The 22,895-nt window shown below is 48.7% G+C and overlaps 2 protein-coding genes across 5 annotated transcripts; both read right to left on the reverse strand.

Annotated features, from left to right (window-relative positions):
- Positions 1 to 21: 21 nt before the first annotated feature.
- On the reverse strand, positions 22 to 2,242 carry LOC120707404 (very-long-chain 3-oxoacyl-CoA reductase 1-like). Its single transcript, XM_039992303.1, has 3 exons — positions 1,525 to 2,242; positions 733 to 802; positions 22 to 540 (listed from the first exon to the last, which is right to left on the reverse strand). The coding sequence occupies exons 1-3, from the start codon at positions 2,175 to 2,177 to the stop codon at positions 283 to 285; spliced, it is 981 nt and encodes a 326-aa protein (XP_039848237.1). The 5' UTR covers positions 2,178 to 2,242; the 3' UTR covers positions 22 to 282.
- A 4,313-nt stretch (positions 2,243 to 6,555) lies between these two features.
- On the reverse strand, positions 6,556 to 14,418 carry LOC120707421 (B3 domain-containing protein Os02g0598200-like). 4 transcript variants are annotated; one of them, XM_039992345.1, is made up of 8 exons: positions 14,128 to 14,418; positions 12,841 to 13,809; positions 11,630 to 12,695; positions 11,225 to 11,494; positions 10,985 to 11,101; positions 10,724 to 10,881; positions 6,975 to 7,309; positions 6,556 to 6,888 (listed from the first exon to the last, which is right to left on the reverse strand). In XM_039992345.1, the coding sequence occupies exons 2-7, from the start codon at positions 13,804 to 13,806 to the stop codon at positions 7,049 to 7,051; spliced, it is 2,838 nt and encodes a 945-aa protein (XP_039848279.1). In that variant the 5' UTR covers positions 13,807 to 13,809; positions 14,128 to 14,418; the 3' UTR covers positions 6,556 to 6,888; positions 6,975 to 7,048. The 4 variants fall into 4 exon arrangements, with proteins under 4 accessions (XP_039848279.1, XP_039848274.1, XP_039848267.1 ...); XM_039992340.1 differs by having other exon boundaries at positions 12,841 to 13,919; positions 14,128 to 14,417; XM_039992333.1 differs by having other exon boundaries at positions 12,841 to 13,919; positions 14,102 to 14,417.
- Positions 14,419 to 22,895: the final 8,477 nt, after the last annotated feature.

Below are 22,895 nucleotides of genomic sequence, written 5' to 3' on the forward strand. Positions count from 1 at the left end.
ATTATTTGGAGGCAAAGAAACTAGAGAACAAGAATTACACAAACAACTTTTCAAGTTAATCCATTCCATCCTTAACCGCATTAGTGTTACATTCTGAAATGAAGAACCACATGGTTTCGCTTCACAATTGTGTAAGGAACAACAATATTCTCGTTTTTAACAGATTCAGGAGGTAACTGTAGCTAAATAAAGTGACTACAATGAAGCTAGAAGCACATGTCCAATAAAGGTGATGAAGAAATAGTGTGAATCGCAACATGTGTCCAGCAAATATTTGAAACATCACAGAGACTTCTTCTTGGCGTCTTTGGCTAGCCCCTTCTTGCGGATCTTGATGCACATGCCTAGGCGGAAGTTGTCGATGAGGGACTCGGGAAGAATGGAGATCACGAACCACATGACGGAGTGTGGCCAATACGGTGTGCACCTAGGCTCGTAGCCAATGTGGCGAACAGCAGCACGAGCGTAGGTGTCCGCAGATGGAACCATGAAGGAGGATTTCCTGATAGATGCCATCTTTGTTGCCACATACAGAGGCACCTGTATAGATTGAAGAAGACAAGCTATGAGCGCAGAAGTTCATATATAATACAAAATCACTAACGGGATATATGCAGCATTAGTAAAATCAACGAATTCAAAATTGATCAACCAGCAAAGACTGAAAATAGGTACAATTCGGTTCAACAGAGAAGCAAGATACATCTATTGCATAGAGAGAATAGTTGTTACCTGACACTGCACATCAATACCCTTGCTCTTGTATTCAACATAAAGACATCTTGAGAATTGATCAACATACCTGAGAATTAAAGATAAAATAACATTTAGCATGCACTTGCTAAGTTGAAGGGATTGTGCATATCTGTATAGTATTTAATTTCCTAAAGAAGGTTACAGAATAGATTATGTTTGTATTTTTCCGGTGAGAGAGAGAGAGAGAGAGAGAGAGAGAGAGAGAGAGAGAGAGAGAGAACAGATGCAAGAAATGCACCAATTGCTTATCTCAAAGTATAGTATGTCACATAACTATACCTCAGTGTTTATGGGTTGCAAGCTGAAGGGACTCTCATCAAAAGTTTTCAGTTATCATGCATATAAAAGCAAGTAGTCCTAAGTTTCTTGCTTACAAGTAACTCACTACTTAACTATCTTTTCATTCCCTCCTAATAGAGTGACCAGCCGTCAGAATGTCAGATCTGAACAAACTGCAGATCTGAAGTAGTCTACCTGATGGCATTTCAGCGCCCAGCTAATTCAATACTCACACCAAAGACGCTTCCTCAGATTACAGCCTTACTAGAATAGTTCCAGATCCTAACAAACACCTTAAAATGGATAAGCAAGTACAGACAGGTAACAAAGGCGTGTTTCTTTGTTCTTAGTCAGTCAATTTTACTTCCACAAACGCCATCTATCCTAAAATCGAGCCAATTCAAGCTATAATATGTGCGACTGCGACAGTAATCAACAATGGAAACGAAGCAAAGCAGTAATCCGTGAGCAAGAACACGAGGAACTCACGCTTTGGTGGCGGCGTAGACGGAGTACATCGGATCAGATGGCACGACGGAGGCGGAGCCGGAGCCGATGTTGACGATGGCGCCGCGCTTCCTCTCGACCATGCCGGGGAGCACGGCGTGGGTGACCCGCGTGACGCCCTCGACGTTGACCCGGATCAGGCTGCGCATCAGCTCCTCGTCCACCTCGTGGAAGTAGCGCGCGTACGGGTAGGACAGCCCGGCGTTGTTGACGAGCACGCCCACGTCGAGGCCCCGGATGGCCTCCTTGAGCGCCTCCACGCCCGCGGCGAGCTCCTCGGAGGCGAAGTCGAGCACGAAGGTGCGCACCTCGGGGACCTTGGGGTGCTTGGCCTTGATCTCGGCGGCCACGGCGGCCAGCTTCTCCGGGTTGCGGCCGACGAGGACGAGCCCGAGCCCGGCGGCGGCGAGGCGGAACGCGATGGCGCGGCCGATGCCGTCGGTGGCGCCGGTGACGACGGCCCAGGCGCCGTAGCGGCGGCGGAGGGGCTTGCCGGGGCGGAGGAACGCGGCGTAGACCCAGAGCGCGAGGCGGACGGCGGCGCGGACGGCCACGAGGAGGCCCACGGCGGCCAGCGCCAGCGCCCAGGCCGGCTGCGCGCGGAGGAACTCGACGTGGGCGCACGTGCCGGCCATGGCGTCGCCGGATTCGGGGGGCTGGGGGGACTAGGAGCAGCGAGTGGCTCGATGCGATGCGGTGCCCGTGCTGTGCCGCCGAGCCGGGGACTTATAGAGGGGGGTGGGCGTTTTCCAGCGGTGGGTAGAACTGGTGTACCAAGACTAACCGAACACGAACCGAATATTGGGCCATATTTAGTTGCCTTCCGTAAAGTTTTTGAAAAGATATATTTTTATATTTGAAATACTAAACATAGACTAATCACAAAAATAATTACAGATCTCGTCTGTAAATCGCGAGATGAATCTAGTGAGCCTAATTAATTCATCATTAGAGGTTATTTACTGTAGCATTAATGTAGCAATTTAGCGTCTAATTACAGCCTAATTAGGTTCATTAGATTCGTCTCGCGATTTACAGGCAGCAGTCGCAATGCGTTTTTTATTTCGTCTAGATTTAAATTTTCATGCAGATGCCGGAAAAAAAATTGGAATTTTGTTTTTTGGAACTAAATACGGCGTTCGAGTTAGCCGTGTCCATGAACAGTTGCAATCGGATTCCAGGATCATCTTGTTTGGGCATAACAAGTTTCCGATTGTATTCGGCTTTGTGTTTTCTTATCTCGTACGATTTTTTTTTCTGAAAAATCCAGTGAGAAACATTGGTACCTGGGTAAAATCCACAAACATTTTACCATAATTTAGCATTTCTTCCACTATTTTTTTTGAAAGACGAAAGTCTATTAAAATGGCTCATATATTTAGTTTTCAAAGTATCACTAATAATATTTATTTTTTTTGATGGGCCAATAATATTTCTCACTTGCAAAAAAGTTTATTGATACTTGGTAACCAGATGTACACGAGCCATTCGGCTACACTTCTTTGAAACTCATTTGTGTTGGTAGTTTTCTCAATCCACATGGGCACCCACAACACCACCACAATCAATATGCTGATGCTATTACTGTGAACGATTATGTTTCTTCTCCTTGAACTTGAACGATGTTTTCTTTGAAACTCATTTGTGTTGGTAGTTTTCTCAAACCACATGGGCACCCACACCACCACCACAATCAATATGATGCCATTGCTGTGAACGATTATGTTTCTTCTCCTTGAACTTGAAGGATGTTTCTTGTGTTCATGAGCTTGTAAGCCTTGATTGTAAACCTTTTATCAAATTAATGAAATGCACTCCTAAAAAAAGAAGTACCTGGTTGGTGGACATGAGAACACAACATATTTTGGTTGGGCATCTTGCAGCCAATTTCTACGTGGTTCATCCAATTATTTTTTATAAAAAAATGTCATCACTGTTCTCGCTAAATGTAGCGACTCTACTTAATTTTGCTCTTGGAAACTCAGATTTAATCCTGAATGAGCCAAACGGCAACTAACAGGCTGCTACGCCTTTGTCAGTATGTTGCGACATTTCTTTCTGGATCGAAACGAAGCAGGGCAGTTCGCTTCTTTGACCACACTCTTGTCTTCTCCTTGATTGTGGTGTCTTGTCACCATGTTTGGTCGGAGTAGGAAACCCGTTGAGGTTAGAAAACCGCAATAACGCACCCGGATGCCTGTTGCCTCGCTTCTTGGAGAGGCTGCCGCAGCCGCTCCGTGGAGCATTTTCGCATAACCAACCGGGGCATCGAGGCCGTGTTTGGTTAAGGCTGAAAAAAAGTTCGCGAAATTTTTTTAGCTCTTTGACCACTAATTTAGAGTATTAAATGAAGTCTAATTACAAAACCACCTCCACAATCCCTCATGTAAATCGCGAGACGAATCTAATGAGGTCTTTGACCGCGTGATTATAGGATGGTTACTGTAGCATCACTGTAGCAAATCGTCAATTAATTACCATCATTAGATTCATCTCAAAAAGTTACATCCGTCCCTGAAAAGGTTTTACAAATAAACTACATTTAGTAGTTCATGCGGAAGTTCGTCTTTTGTGAAATCTTGCCGCGACGTTTTACCAAACGGGGCCTGAATATGCTAGTGGAGTCTGCTCAAAGTAAGCCCAAGGAGCAATCTTTAGATGAGACGGATGACGGATTCATGCACACGGCAGGGGATTTCAATTTCAAAGCCAAGTCCATCCACACTCTTTACCCATGTTACTTTTAACACCTATCCACGAAACCGTTTGCGTGTTTGGTATGGGCTCACCCCAACAACAAGTTCCACGGCGACTCGAGATGGGTCGTGGGCACGCAAGGGGATCGGTTTGCCATTGGGCGTGGCGCGGCGGCAGCAGATCCGGGTCGGAGTCCACGGTGCGCCGGGAGCAGCGTCCTGCACTGCTGGCCGCGCGCTGCTGACTTGCCGCGAAGGCCTTGACGGAAGGAGACGACGGGCAGGGGAGGGCGGGGGCGCTGGGGTTTGAAGTTTGATGAGCTAAAATTAAAGGCGGCGTTGGAGGCGGTAGTCGCGGGTGGCTGGCGGAGATGCCAACGCCTCCCCTCTTAATTGCCCCGGCATGGCACGGCCCGGCCGGTGGCCGGACGGCGAGCAGAGCCGGCGCCCGGCGCCTGCGGAACACGGGTCCGGGTGCAGTCGCGGTGGTGACTGGTGACAGACAACAACCTGAGCAAGCCCCGTTTTTGGTCTGGTCCGTTGGTTCGCGAACGGGAAAGGGTCGCGGGCACGCGGCGCGCCACGCTGCCTGGGGCCGTCGCCGTGCCGGGCCACGCGGCATTCAAACCACTCGGCTTGCGGCTTTTTTATTTTTATATTTTTTAAAATCATTTTTTACAGAAATATATTTTCGGTTTCATAATTTACAGTTTTGTACCCCTACCGCCCGGCTGCGGGGCGACAGGGTACCTGTCGCCAACTGGCGGGGCGGTAGGGACCTGAATGTAAATAAAATTTATTTTTAATCACATTTTGACCCCTGGGGGAGCCTGCCGCCCCCCTGCCGGGCGGCAGGGTACCTACCGCCAACTGGCGGGGCGGCGGGGCGGTAGGCCAGGCAAAAAATTATTTTCTTTTTAGTTTCCAGAACAGTGAACTTCTAAATTCAATTAAAAATTATAGAAAAATCAAAAAAATACAAACTAAATTTTGTTAGGTTTATTAAATCAAGATCTACTGAGAAAAAATACTCATGCATGTGAAATGTCAATTTTGCCCCTATTAAAATTTTAGGTTGTGTTTAATCTAGTTTATTTTGTATCTGTTGTTCTGTTTGTCTAAAAATCCTGAAAATTTTGTGATAGCCTACTCTTTTCATGTGTATTCCACTGGAAAATTTTCAGATGCATAGCCTAATTACATATTTGTGGATCTATTATTGTTGGATTTCCATCATTTAGCAGTAGAATAATAGATCCACAAACATGCACCTAGGCTATGCACCTGAAAATTTTCCAGGGAAATACACATGCAAAAATTAGGCTACCACAAAATTTTCAAGATTTTTAGACAAACATAACAACAGATAAAAAAATAAACTAGATTAAACACAACCTAAAATTTTAGAGGGGCAAAATTGACATTTCACATGCATGAGTATTTTTTATCTGTAGATCTTGATTTAATAAACCTAACAAAATTTAGTTTGAATTTTTTTGATTTTTCTATAATTTTTAATTGAATTTAGAAATTCACTGTTTTGGAAACTAAAAAGAAAATAATTTTTTGCCTTGCCTACCGCCCCGCCAGTTGGCGGTAGGCACCCTGCCGCCCGGCAGGGGGGCGGCAGGCTCCCCCAGGGGTCAAAATGCGATTAAAAATAAATTTTATTTACATTCAGGTCCCTATCGCCCCGCCAGTTGACGGCAGGTACCCTGCCGCCCCGCAGACAGGCGGTAGGGGTACAAAACTGTAAATTATAAAATCGAAAATATATTTCTGTAAAAAATGATTTTAAAAAATATAAAAATAAAAAAGACGCGGCTTCAATCCGGGCAGGTGGTGGGCTGGGATCCGCGCGGCGGGCCAGCGGGGGTGTCCGGGCCAGGGGGGTGTTGGGCGAGCGCCGGCGCCGCGGCGGACGGAGACACCGAGAGCGAGAGCACGAGGGAACAAGGGGAACAAGGGCTACGATTGGGCTTTTGGTCTCGCGATCCATGGCCACGTCGCCGTGACGTGACGGTCAGCGCCAAGTCAAGGCGTGGCTTGTCAACAGCCAAAAAAAAAAAAAGAGTGGCGTGGCTTGAGCTATGGCTGCTTGCTCTTCGGGCACCTCCGTCCTGATTGGGCGATTCAGAGGGTTTTTGTTCTGTTTGCAATCTGCAAGCCAGGTTCTTAAAAGGTGACCGGGAGGTGAAAAGGTAAAAGGGGAAAAGGTAAGTCCAACTGACAAGGTCTCCTTCAGACGCGAACGTGCTTGCTCTCTATGCACAAAGGAAAGGATCGTATAGTGCAAACAGACTCGATGCCATTGACGAATAAAGGCGAGAGCAACACTGCCAGCACATTATGTTGAAATCTTTACCCCAGTTCAGGCAAATATTACCAGGATCAAGTGGCACTGCGGAAGACGCAACATGGTCAGCGCACTTCTTACCGCTGCTGCAGCGTCATGAACTCATGATACTAGTTCCAGTGTCTGATACATGTAACCTTCAGCCTATATATACTTCAGCCTGAGTTCTATATTTCTAGGATGCAGATCGTCAAAAGTCCACCAATCACTGTCCACGGCGGCGGTACGATGTAGATCCCAAACGGCAGATCCACACGGTTTTCACATAATCAATTGAAGCATGCTTGCGGATGCCTGCACAGGGTTTGGGAAAGAAGAGTCAGCTATAGTATCAATCGAATGATAGGTAAAAAAGGTTAAACCATGGCGTGCGATCCCACCTAAGAGAAGTGCACGGATGGGGCGGACTTTAGGATTTTGCAAAAGATGATATACACCATGCACACATCGCAGATCACTGTCGTGTGATGAGAACGGAGTACACCGGCTCGTCATCATCTGGCTCCTCGATGAGGTTGCAGAGATCCCCCGCCTGAAGGTTGTTTGCTGCGACAAAATGCCTCCAGCCCGCGGTGAAGCCCACGAATACCGGGTTCTCTTGGTAAAGAACCGGCCATAATCTCTTCATGGGATCCTTCAGCAGTATAATGTTAACGTTCCGGTCAGACGCATGCCTTTTCTGTTTAATAGCATTGGGAAGTGACTTCGGCAGCCCCTAGAATAGGATCAAAAGAACAAGAGCTTAATGGTATGTGATATTAATCATAAACTACTTTTTAGCACGGAGACCAGAAATTTCACTTAAGTAAAAACTATGAACATGTGAACGAGGTCGAGAAGGGATCAAATCAAATTAATCTAATAGCCTCGACAAATAACTAGGATGCATTTGGTCCCTGAGAAGACCCGTTCTTTCCTAGGATTAGTTTTTCTCCTCCTTGGCTTAGTTCTACTTTTCTTTCCCCCTTTTATTTTTCTTTCTTTTCTCTTTGTTGTCGAGTTTTTCGTTGGACTTCTTTCCTTTTAATATATAAGCAGTAGGGGCTTGCCCCTTCTGTTCATCTCAAAAAAATATTTAAAGAAATATATCTACTATTGTTACATATTGATACTTACCACAACATACTCTCTATTGGCAACATTAAAACTGAAGTTCAGTGCTACATAAGTCCACGCTAAATCTGAGCAGACGGACATGTTTATACAATAACCTAATGAAGATTAAGGTAACTAGAAAGAACATGAACTCCAGGCCTGAAACACTAAGTACTATCAGGCAAGGAGATTTTTCTAAAGTTTAAACAGTATTACAGTACAATTTATGGTAGTAATATATTGCTGAACCAATCATCCATGGTTAGTAAAAGTTCACAACACTATCTGAATCACCTACTGATACAATTTTATTTGCTTTACAACATTCTAATCAGGATGATCGCAAACAGATTGTGTTTGCTGGACAATTTTTAACAACTATACTATTTATATCTAGCTAATATAGTAATATATTTTATCGGTTAAAGCAAGTAGTTTAGATCTTTCCCTTTTTCTCGCAATTGATGAAAATACTTCTTGGAATTTTCTTATATTGATTGAATCGGGAATTTATTTGTCCTCAATGCAAAGTGGTACATTTAATCACTTCAGTTGTGTATATAAATGTGTCATTCAACATTTGTGAGGCCCTACATATCTAGATGGGAGGGTATGCTTAATGCTAGTTACCTGCTAAAACTGAAAAAAAAATCTGATATGCATCTAGAATAGTGGCATAAAGTGGGATCAACAATCTTTGCCCGGGCATTCATAATTGGATAAAGTCCATGTTTGGCCATCGAACTATTGCCCGAGTTTGGTTTTGGCCATCGAACTCCAAAACCGGGTATCCTTGATCACTCAACTCTGCAAACTGTTTACAAATAGCCATTTACCCCCTCTTAAGTGGTTTTGACCCCGGTTTTCACTGCCACGCTGGATCTACTAGCCATGTCAGCATGCTGACTAAGATGGGTCCCACACGTCAAGCTCCATTCCCCTTCTCCCCAATCCGCGTGCCGCGCAGCTCCGGCCACCGCCGCCGCCCTCCCCTGTCTCCGTCGCAGGCCCCGCACCTCCGCCTCGCCTCGCCTTGCCCCGCTCCTCCGCCGAGCCACTGCGCCGCGGTCCGCGTGGCTCCGCTCATCCGGCGAGCCGCTGCGCCTACGCCACCCCAACCCCAGCCGCCGCGCCGGCTTTGCGGGGCCCAGCGGCCACTCGGGCACCACGGCACCCAGCCCCGGCCACCGTGACGGCTCCGCGCAGTCCCCGCTGCTCGATTCGCGCGGCCCCTGCACCGGCCGCTACTCAAGCCCGCCGCCGCTCGTGCACCGGCCACTGCTCAAGCCCGCCGCCGCCGCCGTTGTCAGGCTGCCGTGCGGCACCACAACGGCCTCGACGCCAACTCACCGGCCGCCCTCCCGCCGGTCCCTGCTCCGCCCGCTGGCCGCAGCGCCTCGGTCAGCCCACCGCCGGCCATCTGAAGGGGCGGCGCTCGCGTGCAGAGCAGGGACAGCGCTCAGGTGGCGGGAGCAGGGGAGGGAAGCTCAGATGGTGCGGAGGCGGAGCTCAGGCGTGAGCTTGGCGGCACAGGGGCCTCTGTTCTTAAAGCGTTAAGGCGAGGCACGGCGAGCGACCCCGTCTGCAAGGCGAGGCGACGCCTAGGCGGACGCCTAGGCGAGCAAGGCGACGCCTTACCCATATGCCACAGGGAGGAAATGAAAAGAAATAGGAAATAAAAAGAGTAAAAAAGGCAAAGAAGAGGGCAAGGTAAGGCTGCTGCCCAGCCCAACAGTTAGGCCCAGCCCAACAATAGCATCTCCACCCTCAACCCTCTCCCACTCGATGGCTCCTCATCCCGCCGCCGCCGCCGGCCCTCTCAGCTCTCCCTCTGCCCAGCACTCTGCCCTCTCAGCTCTCCCTCTCCCTTCGCGCCACCGGCCCGCCGCCGCTCCTCCGCCCGACGCCGCCGCCGGCCCGCCCTTGCTGCTCCGCCAGACGCCGCCGCCGGCCCCGCGCGACACCACTACCGGACCCGCGCGCCGTCGCCAGGCCCTCGCGCCGCCGAAGCTCGTCGGCGCTCCCTCTCCCACCTTCCTCACCATGCCCAAGTAGGCCGCCACCCCCTCCCTCTTGTTCCCCTTCCCCCGCAGATCGTCGAAATCCTTCCCCTCCTCTTCCTCTCCCTCCTCCCTCACCCTCCCTCTCAGTTTGCTTCTCTTTTGGCATGGCGTCGGCGGACGCCTTGGATTTTTGAGCGCCTGGACGACTAGGCGACGCCTAGGCGACGCCTTAAGAACCATGACAAGGGCAGAGCTAGGCGGCGTGGGAGAGGGATCCCGGCGGGAGGGAAGAGAAGCCACGGCCGAGGGGAAGGAGATCGGCGGTTGGGGTCGTGGCCGCGGTGCGGGAGGCGGCGACCGCGAGGCTGGGCGCGATCGTGATGCTGGAGGAGGGGATGGCAGGGCATGGGCGGGAGTGCGCCATCGATATCCGGGCGAGCTCAAGCTTCGCTGCGGGCCAGCGCCGGCGGGAAAGCGAGCTGCTGCTCCGTTGCGGGCTAGCGCCGTCAGCCGGGCGAGCTGCAGGTCTGCCGAGGGCCAGCGCAGCCGGCCCTCGAGCTCGAGCTCCGCCGCGGGCCCGCGCCGCCGGGCCAGCGAGCTGGAATTCCACCACGGGCCAGCGCGGCTGGCCGTGCGAGCTGGAGAGGTGCGGAGGGAGGGCGGCGGCTGGCGCAGGGTGAGAGGAGAGGAGAGAAGGGAGGGAGAGGAGAGATGAGGGCTGACATGTGGGCCCCACCGCCATGTGTCAACCACGCCAGCGAAACCACCCTTCAAAACAGCCGGATGGTCAAATGTAAACGGTTTGCAGAGTTGAGTGGTCAAGGATACCCGGTTTTGGAGTTCAATGGTCAAAACCGAACTCGGACAATAGTTCGATGGCCAAAAATGGACTTCTTCCTTCATAATTTTATATTTTTGTTCCTTTTGCAAGGATGCTTTTGATTAAGCCAATAGAAAAGATGTATATAGTAACACAATGTGTTAAAGAACAGTAGTGAAAGAGGACTATTTACAGAGCCTACACAACTCACAAGCCATTTCCGAGTGGTATCAGGAATGCAAAGTTGCAAGTTGAACTTTAGTAGAGAATGATCATCCGACTCCATAATTTTGTCTTTCATAGGCAACAAAGACTCTGGGACCACACAATCAATAAACTTTCTACCTTCCTGTTTGGAGAAACATTTTTCTGCATGGGAGAATCCAACAACCTAATTAGGGATGCACTATCCAACTGGAAAACCGCTCCTTTTAATTTTATATTCAAACAAAATTAGATAAAATGAGCTCACCGGACACTTGTGCAGCCACATGGTTGCCATACACAGCATTGTTGCTACTTTGGCTACATACACTGCTCCCCACTGGCTCCACTTGATCCATTTTTGTTTCAAGTTGAACAACAGTTCCTACCAAATATAGATTCATTATATTCTACATATAACAAGTATCTTCACAATAGATAGCCAAGTGATTTTACAAAAGAAAATATGTTGCAGTGGTACTAGAGAAGTTAAAGAGTAAAATGCCACCTTGTCCACTGACATTATGATCAATCTCTGTCTTGCTACTTCCATATTTGGATATTTCATCAGGAGTCGAGGCTTTCTCAATGGGCACTGTGAGCATTGGTTCGGCAAAGGTACGAGTTACTTCTGGTCCAACAGGGTTTAGTCCTATTGCACTGTACTTGCCCGGAACTACAGCATTAGCAGACACAGGGATATTATTGCTTTGGCTATTTACAATGCTTCCCACGGGTTTCAGTTGTTCCCCTTGTGTTTCAATTTGAACAGCAGCTCCTATAAAATAGACATCAATACATGACATAATAATCACTTACTTCCACAATATACTCTTTTTTTAATGAAACAGTACAAAAACTTTTGACAACAGATACCAGCAGCAATTATAGAAAATTACGATTTGAAGCATACCTCCACATTTCTCATTGATACTATGGTCGATATCATTTTCAACAAGTCTGCATTTGGATACTCTGTCAGCACCTAAGGGTTCTTTGACAGTCATGGTGAATACTGGTGGGACATGTGTATGATTGCCCTCAGAACAATTCACAGTGTTTAACCCAATTGAACCATAACTATCAACCAATTTACTGTCAGTTTTTTTTGTGTTTTCAGGTTCAATCAGCACAAAGCCATCAAGAGCTGCTCGAATGTTCACAATACCCGCCCTCCACCACTTCTCCAAGCATCGAAAACCTCCAGGAACTGCATATTTTCTGCAGAAGTTTTGGCTGATATTGATATTGTTATGTATCTGATGTTTCTCCACAGCTATGATAGAACCTAAAGGAATGCAACTTATCCCTTGTTTCCTTAATAAATCTTCATCCAAATCGTGAACTTGTAATTCATGCCCCACTCTAGCATCATTTTCATGCGTTAAGGGAGCTGCATCATTTACAACTTTTTCAGAACTTGTTTTTCCTTCACTGCATGCTGCTGAAATACACTTGGTTCCACACTCTCCATCAGGCAAATTGCCAACGCCACTTTCAACTCTTTCAATGTCTTCGTTGGTATTAATAGTCACATGATGTGTTGAATCTGCATCTGAAGTTGTGAGATTCACTACATCCTCATTATGTGTTGAAGCTCCTGAATCCAAAATCATAATTACTGTTTTTCTTTGGCTGTGCATGCATGCATCATTTTCATTATTGTTATCTAGTGGCGCTGGTCCAGACCCAACCCCATGTCCAACTCTTTTTGGGTCTTTTTTGAAATTCGACCTTTCATGAGAGTTCATGCCAAAAATCCTCACAGAAAATGTATTCCTACCAGTGTACTCAAACATAAGAAACTCCCCCCATTTAATCGAATGGTCTGAAACAAAAATATTCCATCCCTGATGAAAAGCGAGGGAATCGTTCACCACAGATAGCCTCACCTTTGAAAGTCTTTGCTCTGAATCTTTAAGATAGACATGTTGATTAGTCAAATCTGCCAACTTGTGTGCAACAGCTGGTGGTATGAGCTGCAGAAACATACACAGGTTCGTGATGTTTAATATAGGCACCATGACATAACACACAAACAAAAAAGAAAAGATACTACTACTAACCCAAACGTCAAGAAAAATGATAAGCTCTTGAGCAAAACAGAAAGAAACAGAAACTTACCAGAAATTCCTCGAACCTGTTGTATATGAACTTCAAGAATGCAAAGGGAGTATGCTTATTTTTTTCCTTGTCACCACCGCATATCTTCTTTTCCTGCACCCTATCACTATGAATCTTATTATCACTCCTCTTTCCTTTTTGCAGTAATGTGTGATCCATCTTCCTTTTCTTATATTTAGAACCACTTGATGTATCGATCTTCTTCTCTTTGGATACAATAGATGGCACACTTCTCCTATCTGGTTTGTCATGGCACAACATTGCCTCCGTGCTCTCACTGGGCCTCATTCTCTTCTCCTTAACAGCAGGTGTGAATGGTGCGTTTTCTTCATCTTCATCGTTCTGCAGCTTCTCATTGTTGGCCTTATTCAACTTTTTTCCTTTCTTTTCCTTCCCAAAGAATGCAGTGGACACCTCCCTGCTCTTTACCCTATTGTGGTGGCTCAGTATCTTCCTCTCCTTGCGGTAAGCAGCCCCCATCTTCTCTTTGTGTGTTTTGTTCATCTTTTCCTTATTCTTCTCCTTCTCATATAATGTGGGGGACTCCTTCCTGTTCGCCAACTTATGGTCCCCATGATGCCTATGCTTTCCCTCCTCGTCAACATCAATTTGCATTTTCTTCTTGTTGGCATTGCGAAGTTTTTGCTGCTTCTTCATCTTCTCAAGGGATGCAGGGGACACCTTCTTCATACTCTTCACCTTATTGTGACCATTCCATATAATCCTCTCTTCCTTCTCCCGGTCATCAGCCATCACATTCTTGTTGCTGCTGGTTCTCCCTTCCTTTTGCTTCCCCTTCTCCAAGAAGGCAGCTATGGATGTCTTCCGGTTCTTCACCTCACTGACACCACCCCTCATTTTCTTTCCCTCCTCATTGTCATCACTTTGAATCTTCATCATGGCGCGGTCGTGATTCCTCGGCCGCTTCCCGCATGCCTTGTCAGGAGTAGCACTAGCACCGCTCATCCTCTGAAACTCCAACCAGCAATCAGATTCTGTTACCTCCCCTGATCAACCAATGAAGCCACCAGAAATATGGGTCACCTAGACATGAGAGGGAAAGTACCAGAGCAAGAGCACTGAAACAAGACGGGTTGCTTGAAATCAAAACCCCATGAAAAAAAGGAGAAATCTTCAAGAAATCACTCAAACAAAAGACCGAAGCTTATCAAGAACCCTAACTCTAGAGTCTAGGGGAAAAATGAACAATACTTATTTTTTATAGTAAAATGAACAATACTACTTGTGCATAAGAAGGCACCAGGAGACGGGGAACAGTCCACCCACAAGAACCCGGTCGTCCGGGACGTGGCGAAACGGATATCGCCAGCCGGATCGGCGGATCGCCTTCTAGATGAATGCGCCTGTATTCTTGAATTGATTGGAGAGGAAGAGCTCGACCTGTGGGTGGCCTAGTGCTGCGGGGCTCCGGTGGGAGCACTCGAGGTCGAGGAACCTAGTGCTGCGGAGCACTCGAGGAGAAGGCCGGGGTTCTTTTCCTTCTGATTCCCACCCCCAGGAAGCAGAAGAGCCGGGTCGCTCCCATTGACCAGGTGGGGGGCCCTTTGCATTGAGTGATGCCCGAGCTCCTGGGACGGACGCGTGGAAGTTAGATGCGCGGCGAACACACTCTCTTCTGCTGTCAACTTGTAGCTGCTTTTGTCTCAACAAATTAGAGTAAGTATTATGACTAGGCTGAATCCCTACTGACACATAGGAAAAAAGAGAGAATGCCGAGCGAACGCCGGTTTGAAGCGGGCGAACAGCTTTCCCATTGGCCGTATGCGCTGCAGAGCTTCTTCTCGCTAGTTGCATGTACTGCTATACAGCTCTCAATGCTGCTACCTAGTCCGTGTTTGGTTATTTTCGCGCATATTTTTCTACAAAAGAATTTTGCTTGCATGGAGTACTAAATAAAGTATATTTACAAAAATTTTTCAGGAATGGGTGTAACTTTTCGAGACGAATCTAGTGATGGTAATTAATTGATGATTTGCTACAGTGATGCTACAGTAACCATCCTCTAATGCCGCAGCCAAAGACCTCATTAGATTCGTCTCGCGATTTACACGGGGGTTGTAGAGGTGATTTTGTAATTAGACTTTATTTAATACTCTAAATTAGTGATCAAAGGTGAAAAAAAAATTCCATGCAATTCCAACCAAACAAGGCCTAGACACGCTGGAGCTTTATTTCGCCCGCTAGCCGGCGGAATCATTGCCCTTGCCCTTAGACAGCCTCAGTAAGCTTGACAACGTCACCGACCAGAATCATTGCCCTTGCCCTTAGGCAGCCTCCAGTAAGCTTGACGACTCCTCCAGCGCTACAGTAATTTTCTCTCGCACCACTCCAGCCACCAGCTCCAGCTCCAGCTAGCCCAATAGTATTTTTTTGTCACCCTATTCCAGCTCCAGCCTCCAGCCTCAAGCTCCAGACTACCCAACGCGGTGGTCGCCGACCGATGTGAAACTCAGAGACAATAAACAATGAAAAAACTTATATCAATGCTCCTCGATACCCGTGGATCCGGTAAACATGCTCTATGGTGGCTTTGGCTAACGTGCTATACGCTAGCGAGCAAACAACAGCGCAAGAGGTTTTGCACTCTCTCTCCTCACCACGTGAGACCAGGCCGACGATATCGCCGCCCAATGGAGGAGGCGTTAGTATCAGCCACCAGTCAGTATTTTTTTTACAGCAAATTAAACAGCAGACACCAGTCACGCCAGCCGAAGAGAGTGACATGTCATACGGTATTTCGATGGACACCCACCCACCATTAACTGCTCACGCGCTGTCGTGCTGTGCACTTCGCCACCGCCTGCTCGCCTCTCGGCCGCTCGTGCGCCGCCGCGGTGCACCGCCGCTTGCCGGCTTCACTGGCTTCTCCAGTTCTCCGCAGGTTGCCAGTTGTGTAGAAAAGATCTTCCTATTCCTAATTATTAAGCAATGAAAATGTGCTAATTAAACTAGTATTTTTTTCTATGCACCTTCCCCATATGTACCTCTTCATACATGATTGCATACACATCTTTCTACTAGAAAATATCCGAAAATAATACATAATTAAGATGGCTGAGTCCACTATCAACCTAGAATGTCTTATATTTGAGGATAAATTTTAAATCCCAAGATGATTTATTTTGAGGACCAAGAGAGTATTCTGCTTCATAGAATACTATTAAATCAGTTGCAACTCAGCCCAGCCCAGCTTATTATGTTTAGAGCAACTCTAGTAGGACTGTTAAATTTGGGCGAGTAAAAACCCATTTAGAAACCCACTTCTAAATTTTACTCACCCAAATATGAATCTCCACTCCAACAGACTGAGTAAATTGGACTTCCATTTTTCCAACTGACAACTGGACCCCACCATCCCTTCAGCAACCCACCCACCTCTCTCCCACTCGTCGTTCCCACCTCCGCCGCCGCGTCCTCCAGCAACCGGTCCTCCCTCCCGCCGCCGCCCCGCCACAGAAGCTGAAGCGTCCCCTCATAAGAGAAGACTTAAATGTGATACAAAACATCAGTCCCAGGAGGCTGATGCCACATTTATTACATCAGATGGTTCAAAACCTTACAAACCTTGGCGGACACTCGATACAGATGATAATAATAATTAACCAGGCTACGACATAACACCAGACCGCGAACCACATAGGGTCTACTACGGGCTCAGAGTACTGCGACAGCGGAGGCATCTCAACAGGGCCGGTTCCACAGGCAAGGTTGGGTGTAGAACGATAACCCTACTCGGCGTCGTCTGGTACGAAGTCCGGGTCTTCTTCTGTAAAAAGTAAGAGTGGGGTGAGTACAAACGTACTCAGCAAGTCCAACCACACCCACGGAGGGGGTTATAACAGAATAATATGCATAGGTAAATCAAGGATAAGGTTACGGTTTAATTTGCAGAAAAACGACATTTTATGCAGGGGTTTATTTTATGAAAAACCTTTTAGAAATCAGTTTTTGCAGTAACACAGAGTTCAGGTTTTAAAACTGCTACCGGACTCCCCGTCCGTCGTAGCACACGGCACAACTGCCGGAACCAATTCCAAAACAACTCACACCAGCCCATCCCAAAGAAACACTAGTTATGTGACCACACCATAACTCGCCCAATACCGTGGGCACGGACTATTCGAATAGATTCTTAACTCTGCAGAGGTGTGCAACTTTACCCACAAGTAGGATACCACAACTCGAACACCGTCGTGTCGGAGTAGATCCTAACATAGCCATTACCCACCATAGCTAAGCCTGACTAGCCATCACGGGATGCACCAAGGGGTCATTGACCGTTCACTTAGGTATAACCGGGCATAAGTCACTCGGGGCTTATCCCTTCTCCTTAGTCACCCGCTGCTCTCAGCTCTCCTGACGGCTATCACACCAACTAGTGGGGTTTATGCTACGCCGTTGCCCATACAACGGTCGAGTGGTTTGCACGATAGTGGAGTTAGGTGAGATGACACACCAACTCGGTCCTTAGACGCGACAAGATGGATATCTCCCTTCTTTGCCCTGCCACACAGGCATAAGCACACCAATCGGCAAATCGCACAGAAATGCCGTCCATCTCGCCCATACTCATCTTTCGAAAATCCACATTTTATCCCTTCCCACACGCACACATTTTCTTTATAAATCCAATAGTATTATGAGTAAAGTCCTAAGCATTCTAATATCGATTAACGTCCAAACAAAATCAGACATTAATCTAGGTGGTCAAGGAATGGTCGTCACAAATCAAGGGGTGGCTATCCAACCGTGTTTTCATGCAAGTAAGACATATGCAATTTATAAAACAGGCCATTGGGTTGTGTTTATAAAACTAGGACAGAAACATGCGTCAAAGGATGGGATTGAACTTGCCGTCTTCAAAGCCTTCGGGAAAGTCCTGTCCTTCGGGCTCGGGGTCGCGGAACGGGTCCTCGTCCACCTGCTCACAGCACTGCTCGTCAACGGGTTCTCCTTCGTTCACTCCGTGGTCTACAGCGCACACAAACAAACATTCAATCAAAACAAAGATTTGTCGTCGAGCTCGAAACGGGAACACATGAAATATAGAGCATAGATTGTTATTTTTGAATGGTTTCTGAATGGTATGGCCAAAACTGAGTTAGGAGAGGCGGGGTAAAATTTTAGGTTAAGCCGGGGTCGTTAGGCACATAAAATGATAGGTCAGGGGAGCGTTTAGGCCCTAAACAGGGGTTCAGGGACCTAATTGTAATTAAAATTAAGTAAGCAAGGGCTTGGTTTATATTTTAAAAGTTTCTTGGGTTAATCTAAAAGGGTCAGGGTTTTATTTGTAATTAAGTTCATATGGTGGGGGTTTGTTTTGGAAATATAATAAAGGATAGGGCTTTATGTGCAAAAGGCCCTAAAGGTGGAAGGATTCTTAAACAATTAGGAGGGAAGGGGAGGGCCTAGGGGCAAATGTGCCCCTTCTTCCTCCTCCCCCCACGCTGGGAAGCAGGGGAGGCCGCCCAGGGCGTCGGCGGCGCTCGGCCGGCGGCCCTGGGCCTCGGGGACGGCCGGGAAATAGGGGAAAAGGGTGAGGGCGACGCTGGGGTTCGATTCCCCTCCTCAATTTCAGAGGAGAGGGCCCGCGGGGAGGAGTGCGGCGGCCATGGCCGTGGTGGGTCGGCGGCGGCCGTGGGCGGCGCGGTAGGGGCGGCCAGAGGCGGGTGTCGGCGGGGGAAAAGGGAGAGGGTGGTGTGGGGGTTGGATTACCCACCTTGGCTCGGGCTAGAAAGGAGCGAGGGGTCCGCTCCACTGGATCGACGGCGGCGGCGGGGCTGCAGGGCTGGGGAGAGGGGGCGTGGGGTGGCGGCGCGGCTGGAGGTGGTGGGTGTGAAGCTCAGGGGCTCTGCGGCCTCCTTTATAGGCGGCCAAGGCGGTGGAGCGGGGAGCAGGGCAGCGGCGGCGTCAACGGCGGCGCTGTAGAAGGGTCGCCGGCGCCGTGCGCGCACAGGGCGGCGGCGTGCGCTGCGAGGCGGGACGTGACGCGTCGAGGAGGCGGCGTCCGGCGTAGGCGGCGCTGTTCGGGGGTCAACGGCGGGCAGCAGCGGCGTGGGGCACGAGGGGGGGCAGGGCGTGGCGTGTGCGGGCGCGCTGGTCGCGGCGCGGCCGCGTGCGCGTGGTGTGGGCGCGCGCACGGGCTGAGCAGGCGGGCGCACGGCCGAGCGGAGCAGAGGGGTGCTCAGGCGACGGCGTGGCGTGGCGTGCCGCGTTCGTGCGCGTGTGCGCGCGCTCGGGCAGGCGGGGTGAGCGGGCACGCGTGGCGAGCGGCGCTCGGGACCGGGCGTGCGGAGCAGGGCGCGCGCGTGGGGAGGATGGGCGGTGCTGGAGCGGCGTGCGGGCGGGGTCGGGCCGAGCGCAGCGGCGGCCGAGAGCGGGGTCCAGGGGCGGCGTGCCCCGGTGGAGGGCGCGGCCGGGTGGAGCAAGGGGGGGCAGGAGGAGAAGGCGCGGGCCAGGCGCGAGCGGCAGAGAAGAAAGTAAGGGGAGAGAGAAGAGGGAAGGAGAGGGGAGAAGAAAAGAAAGAAAAGGAGGAAAAGAAAAGAAAAGAGAAAGAAAATGGGAAAAAGAAAAGAAAAAGAAAAGGAGGGGAGAGAAATAAAGAGAGAGAGGGGGCGAGCGCGTCGGCGCTGATCGCGGCCGCGGTCGGCCACGCGTGTGTCGGCCGCGTGCGACGCGCAGGCCGAGGGCCAAACAGGGATGCGACAGCGGAAGATTTGGGTGCCGGCTCGGTTCCTCGGGGTATCGGGAAGTCAGGCGGAAGATGAAACAAGAAGGGATCGAGCTCAACGACAAAACAAGGATTAGCGCGTGATTTATTTTTGTTAGATTTTTGGGATGTTACAAACCTACCCCACTTAAAATGAATCTCGTCCTCGAGATTCGACTGATCCTTAAATAGGTGGGGAAATTCCTTCTTCAGAGCATCTTCGCGTTCCCACGTAGCTTCTTTTACTCCGTGTCTGCTCCACTGAACTCTGCAAATTCGTACTTCGGAGTTTCTGGTCCTCCTGGTGACGGTGTCTAGGATCTTCACCGGTATTTCCTGATATCGCAGGTCTGGCTGCAGATCTATCGTTTCAACCGGCACATGCTCTACTTCGGGTATCCTCAAACACCTTCTCAACTGCGAGACATGGAATACTGGGTGGATATCCGACATTTCTTCTGGTAGCTCCAAACGGTATGCTACCGCTCCAACTTTCTTCAAAACTCGGTATGGTCCAATATACCGAGGGGCCAATTTTCCTTGTACTTGGAATCTTCGGGTTCCTCGAATAGGCGATACCTTGAGATACACGAAATCTCCTGGGTTGAAACTTATTTCCCGTCTTTTCTTGTCCGCATAGCTCTTTTGTCGGGACTGGGCTGCTTTTAGCTTTTCTCGAATCTCGGCGACTCTTTCTTCGGCTTCTTTTATGAGTGCGGGGCCGACTAGGGCACGTTCTCCAACTTCTGACCACATCAGAGGGGTTCTGCATTTTCTTCCATAGAGAGCTTCAAACGGTGACATGCCCAAGCTTGCTTGGTACCCGTTGTTGTATGAGAACTCGGCGTAGGGTAGACTCTGCTCCCAATCCTTGCCATAAGTGAGGACACATGCTCTCAGCATATCCTCCATGATCTGATTCACCCTTTCTGTCTGACCATCTGTCTGTGGGTGATAAGCGGAGCTAAATTCTAGCTTGGTGCCCATAGCTTTATGCAAACTTTTCCAAAATCTAGAGGTGAACTGGGTCCCTCTATCTGAGACGATTCGGCTGGGCACACCATGCAATTTCACTATGTTCTCTATATAGAGCTTAGCTAGCTTCTCCCCGTCATAGTTGGTCCGTACGGGTATGAAGTGAGCTGATTTAGTAAGGCGATCCACTATTACCCATATGGAGTCATGTCCTTTCTGGGTTCTGGGCAAGCCCACCACAAAGTCCATTCCTACTTCATCCCATTTTCACACCGGGATGGGTAGGGGTTGCAGTAATCCTGCCGGCTTCTGGTGTTCAGCTTTGATTCTCTGGCAAGTATCACAACGGGCGACAAATCGTGCAATATCTGCCTTCATCCCATTCCACCAATACTTCTGTTTTATGTCCATGTACATTTTGGTGGATCCTGGGTGAATTGAGTAGGCCGAGTTATGGGCTTCATCCATGATCATCTGCCTGAAATCTCCTTTCTGGGGCACACAAATTCTGTCTTTATACCACAACGTTCCCTTATTATCAACTCGAAAGTCTGGGGCCTTATTTTCTCCGGTTTGCCTCCGGATTTCCATCAGTCCTTTGTCCGATCTTTGGGCTTTCCTGATTCTTTCCTCCAGAGTGGATTGAACGTTCAGCACTTGGCTGGAGCCTTGAGGGACAATGTGCACATTTAATCGTGCCATTTCTTCTTGTAAATGGTCATTCTTAGGCCCGTAAGACTTCCGACTTAGAGCATCAGCTACTACATTTGCTTTCCCTGGGTGATAATGAATTTCCAAATTATAATCTTTGACTAATTCTAGCCATCTTCTTTGCCTCAAGTTCAAGTCCGGCTGGGTGAAGATATACTTCAGACTTTTATGGTCGGTGAAGATTTCACACTTATTTCCAATCAAATAATGCCTCCAGATCTTAAGTGCGTGCACTACGGCTGCAAGTTCTAGGTCATGGGTCGGGTAATTTTGCTCATGAGTCCTAAGCTGACGGGAAGCATATGCAACGACTTTCCCATCTTGCATCAGTACACAACCCAATCCTTGTCGGGACGCATCACAATAGATGACGAAATCCCGATGAATATCCGGCAGGGTTAGCACTGGGGCTGTCGTCAATCTTCGCTTCAACTCCTGGAAGCTCCTTTCGCACGACTCCGTCCAGGTGAACTTCTTTTCTTTCTTGAGCAGCTCTGTCATGGGCCGGGCTATTTTAGAAAACCCTTCAATGAATCTCCGATAATACCCAGCTAATCCAAGAAAACTCCTGATCTCACTCACATTGGTCGGCGGCTGCCAGTTGGATACTGCTTCGACCTTCTCGGGGTCTACTGCCACTCCTTCTGCGGTCAAAATATGACCAAAGAAGGCTACTTTCTCCAGCCAAAATTCACACTTGCTGAATTTGGCGTATAGCCTATGCACTCTCAGTTTTTCCAAAACTACCCTCAGGTGCTGCTCGTGCTCCTGAATGCTCTTCGAGTAAATAAGTATGTCGTCAATGAAGACTACGACAAACTTATCTAGCTCGTCCATAAACACTTTGTTCATGAGGTTCATGAAATAGGCAGGTGCATTTGTCAGTCCAAAAGACATCACTGTGAACTCAAACTGTCCGTATCGGGTGACAAAGGCTGTCTTCGGGATGTCGCTTTCCCTAATCTTGAGCCGAAAATATCCGGACCTTAGGTCAATCTTGGAAAAGTACTTGCCTCCTTTTAATTGATTGAAAAGATCATCGATCCTGGGAAGGGGGTACTTATTCTTGATAGTGACCTCGTTTAGTGCCCGATAATCGACACATAGCCTCATACTTCCGTCCTTCTTCTTGACGAATAGAACCGGGGCTCCCCAAGGAGACGAACTTGGCCTGATGAAGCCAATTTGTTGTAGTTCCTCTAATTGCTTCTTTAATTCTGCCAACTCGGTGGCTGCCATCCTATAAGGTCTCTTGGCTATAGGGGCAGTCCCAGGGACAAGGTCAATGACAAATTCTATGTCCCTATCTGGTGGCATACCGGGAAGGTCTTCGGGAAAGACATCGGGATATTCATTCACTACTGGGACTTCTTCCAAGGACTTGGCTTCCATGTTAAACACCATCGGGTCTGCACCACTCTCCCGGGTGTGACAGGTCACTCGGACTCCCTCTGGGTTTGTTAGATGCACTACCTTGTCCGAACAACCTATGAGGCCATTGTGTTTGCTTAGCCAGTCCATTCCGAGGATCACATCTATCCCCTCTGACTTAAGTACTACTAGGTCTGTTAAGAACTCTACCCCACTTAAATTGATCCTTACCCGTAGACAACCCAGTTGACACCTGATGTCTCCTCCG

The sequence above is a fragment of the Panicum virgatum genome, chromosome 1K (assembly GCF_016808335.1).
Source record: "Panicum virgatum strain AP13 chromosome 1K, P.virgatum_v5, whole genome shotgun sequence".
Lineage (NCBI taxonomy): Eukaryota > Viridiplantae > Streptophyta > Magnoliopsida > Poales > Poaceae > Panicum > Panicum virgatum.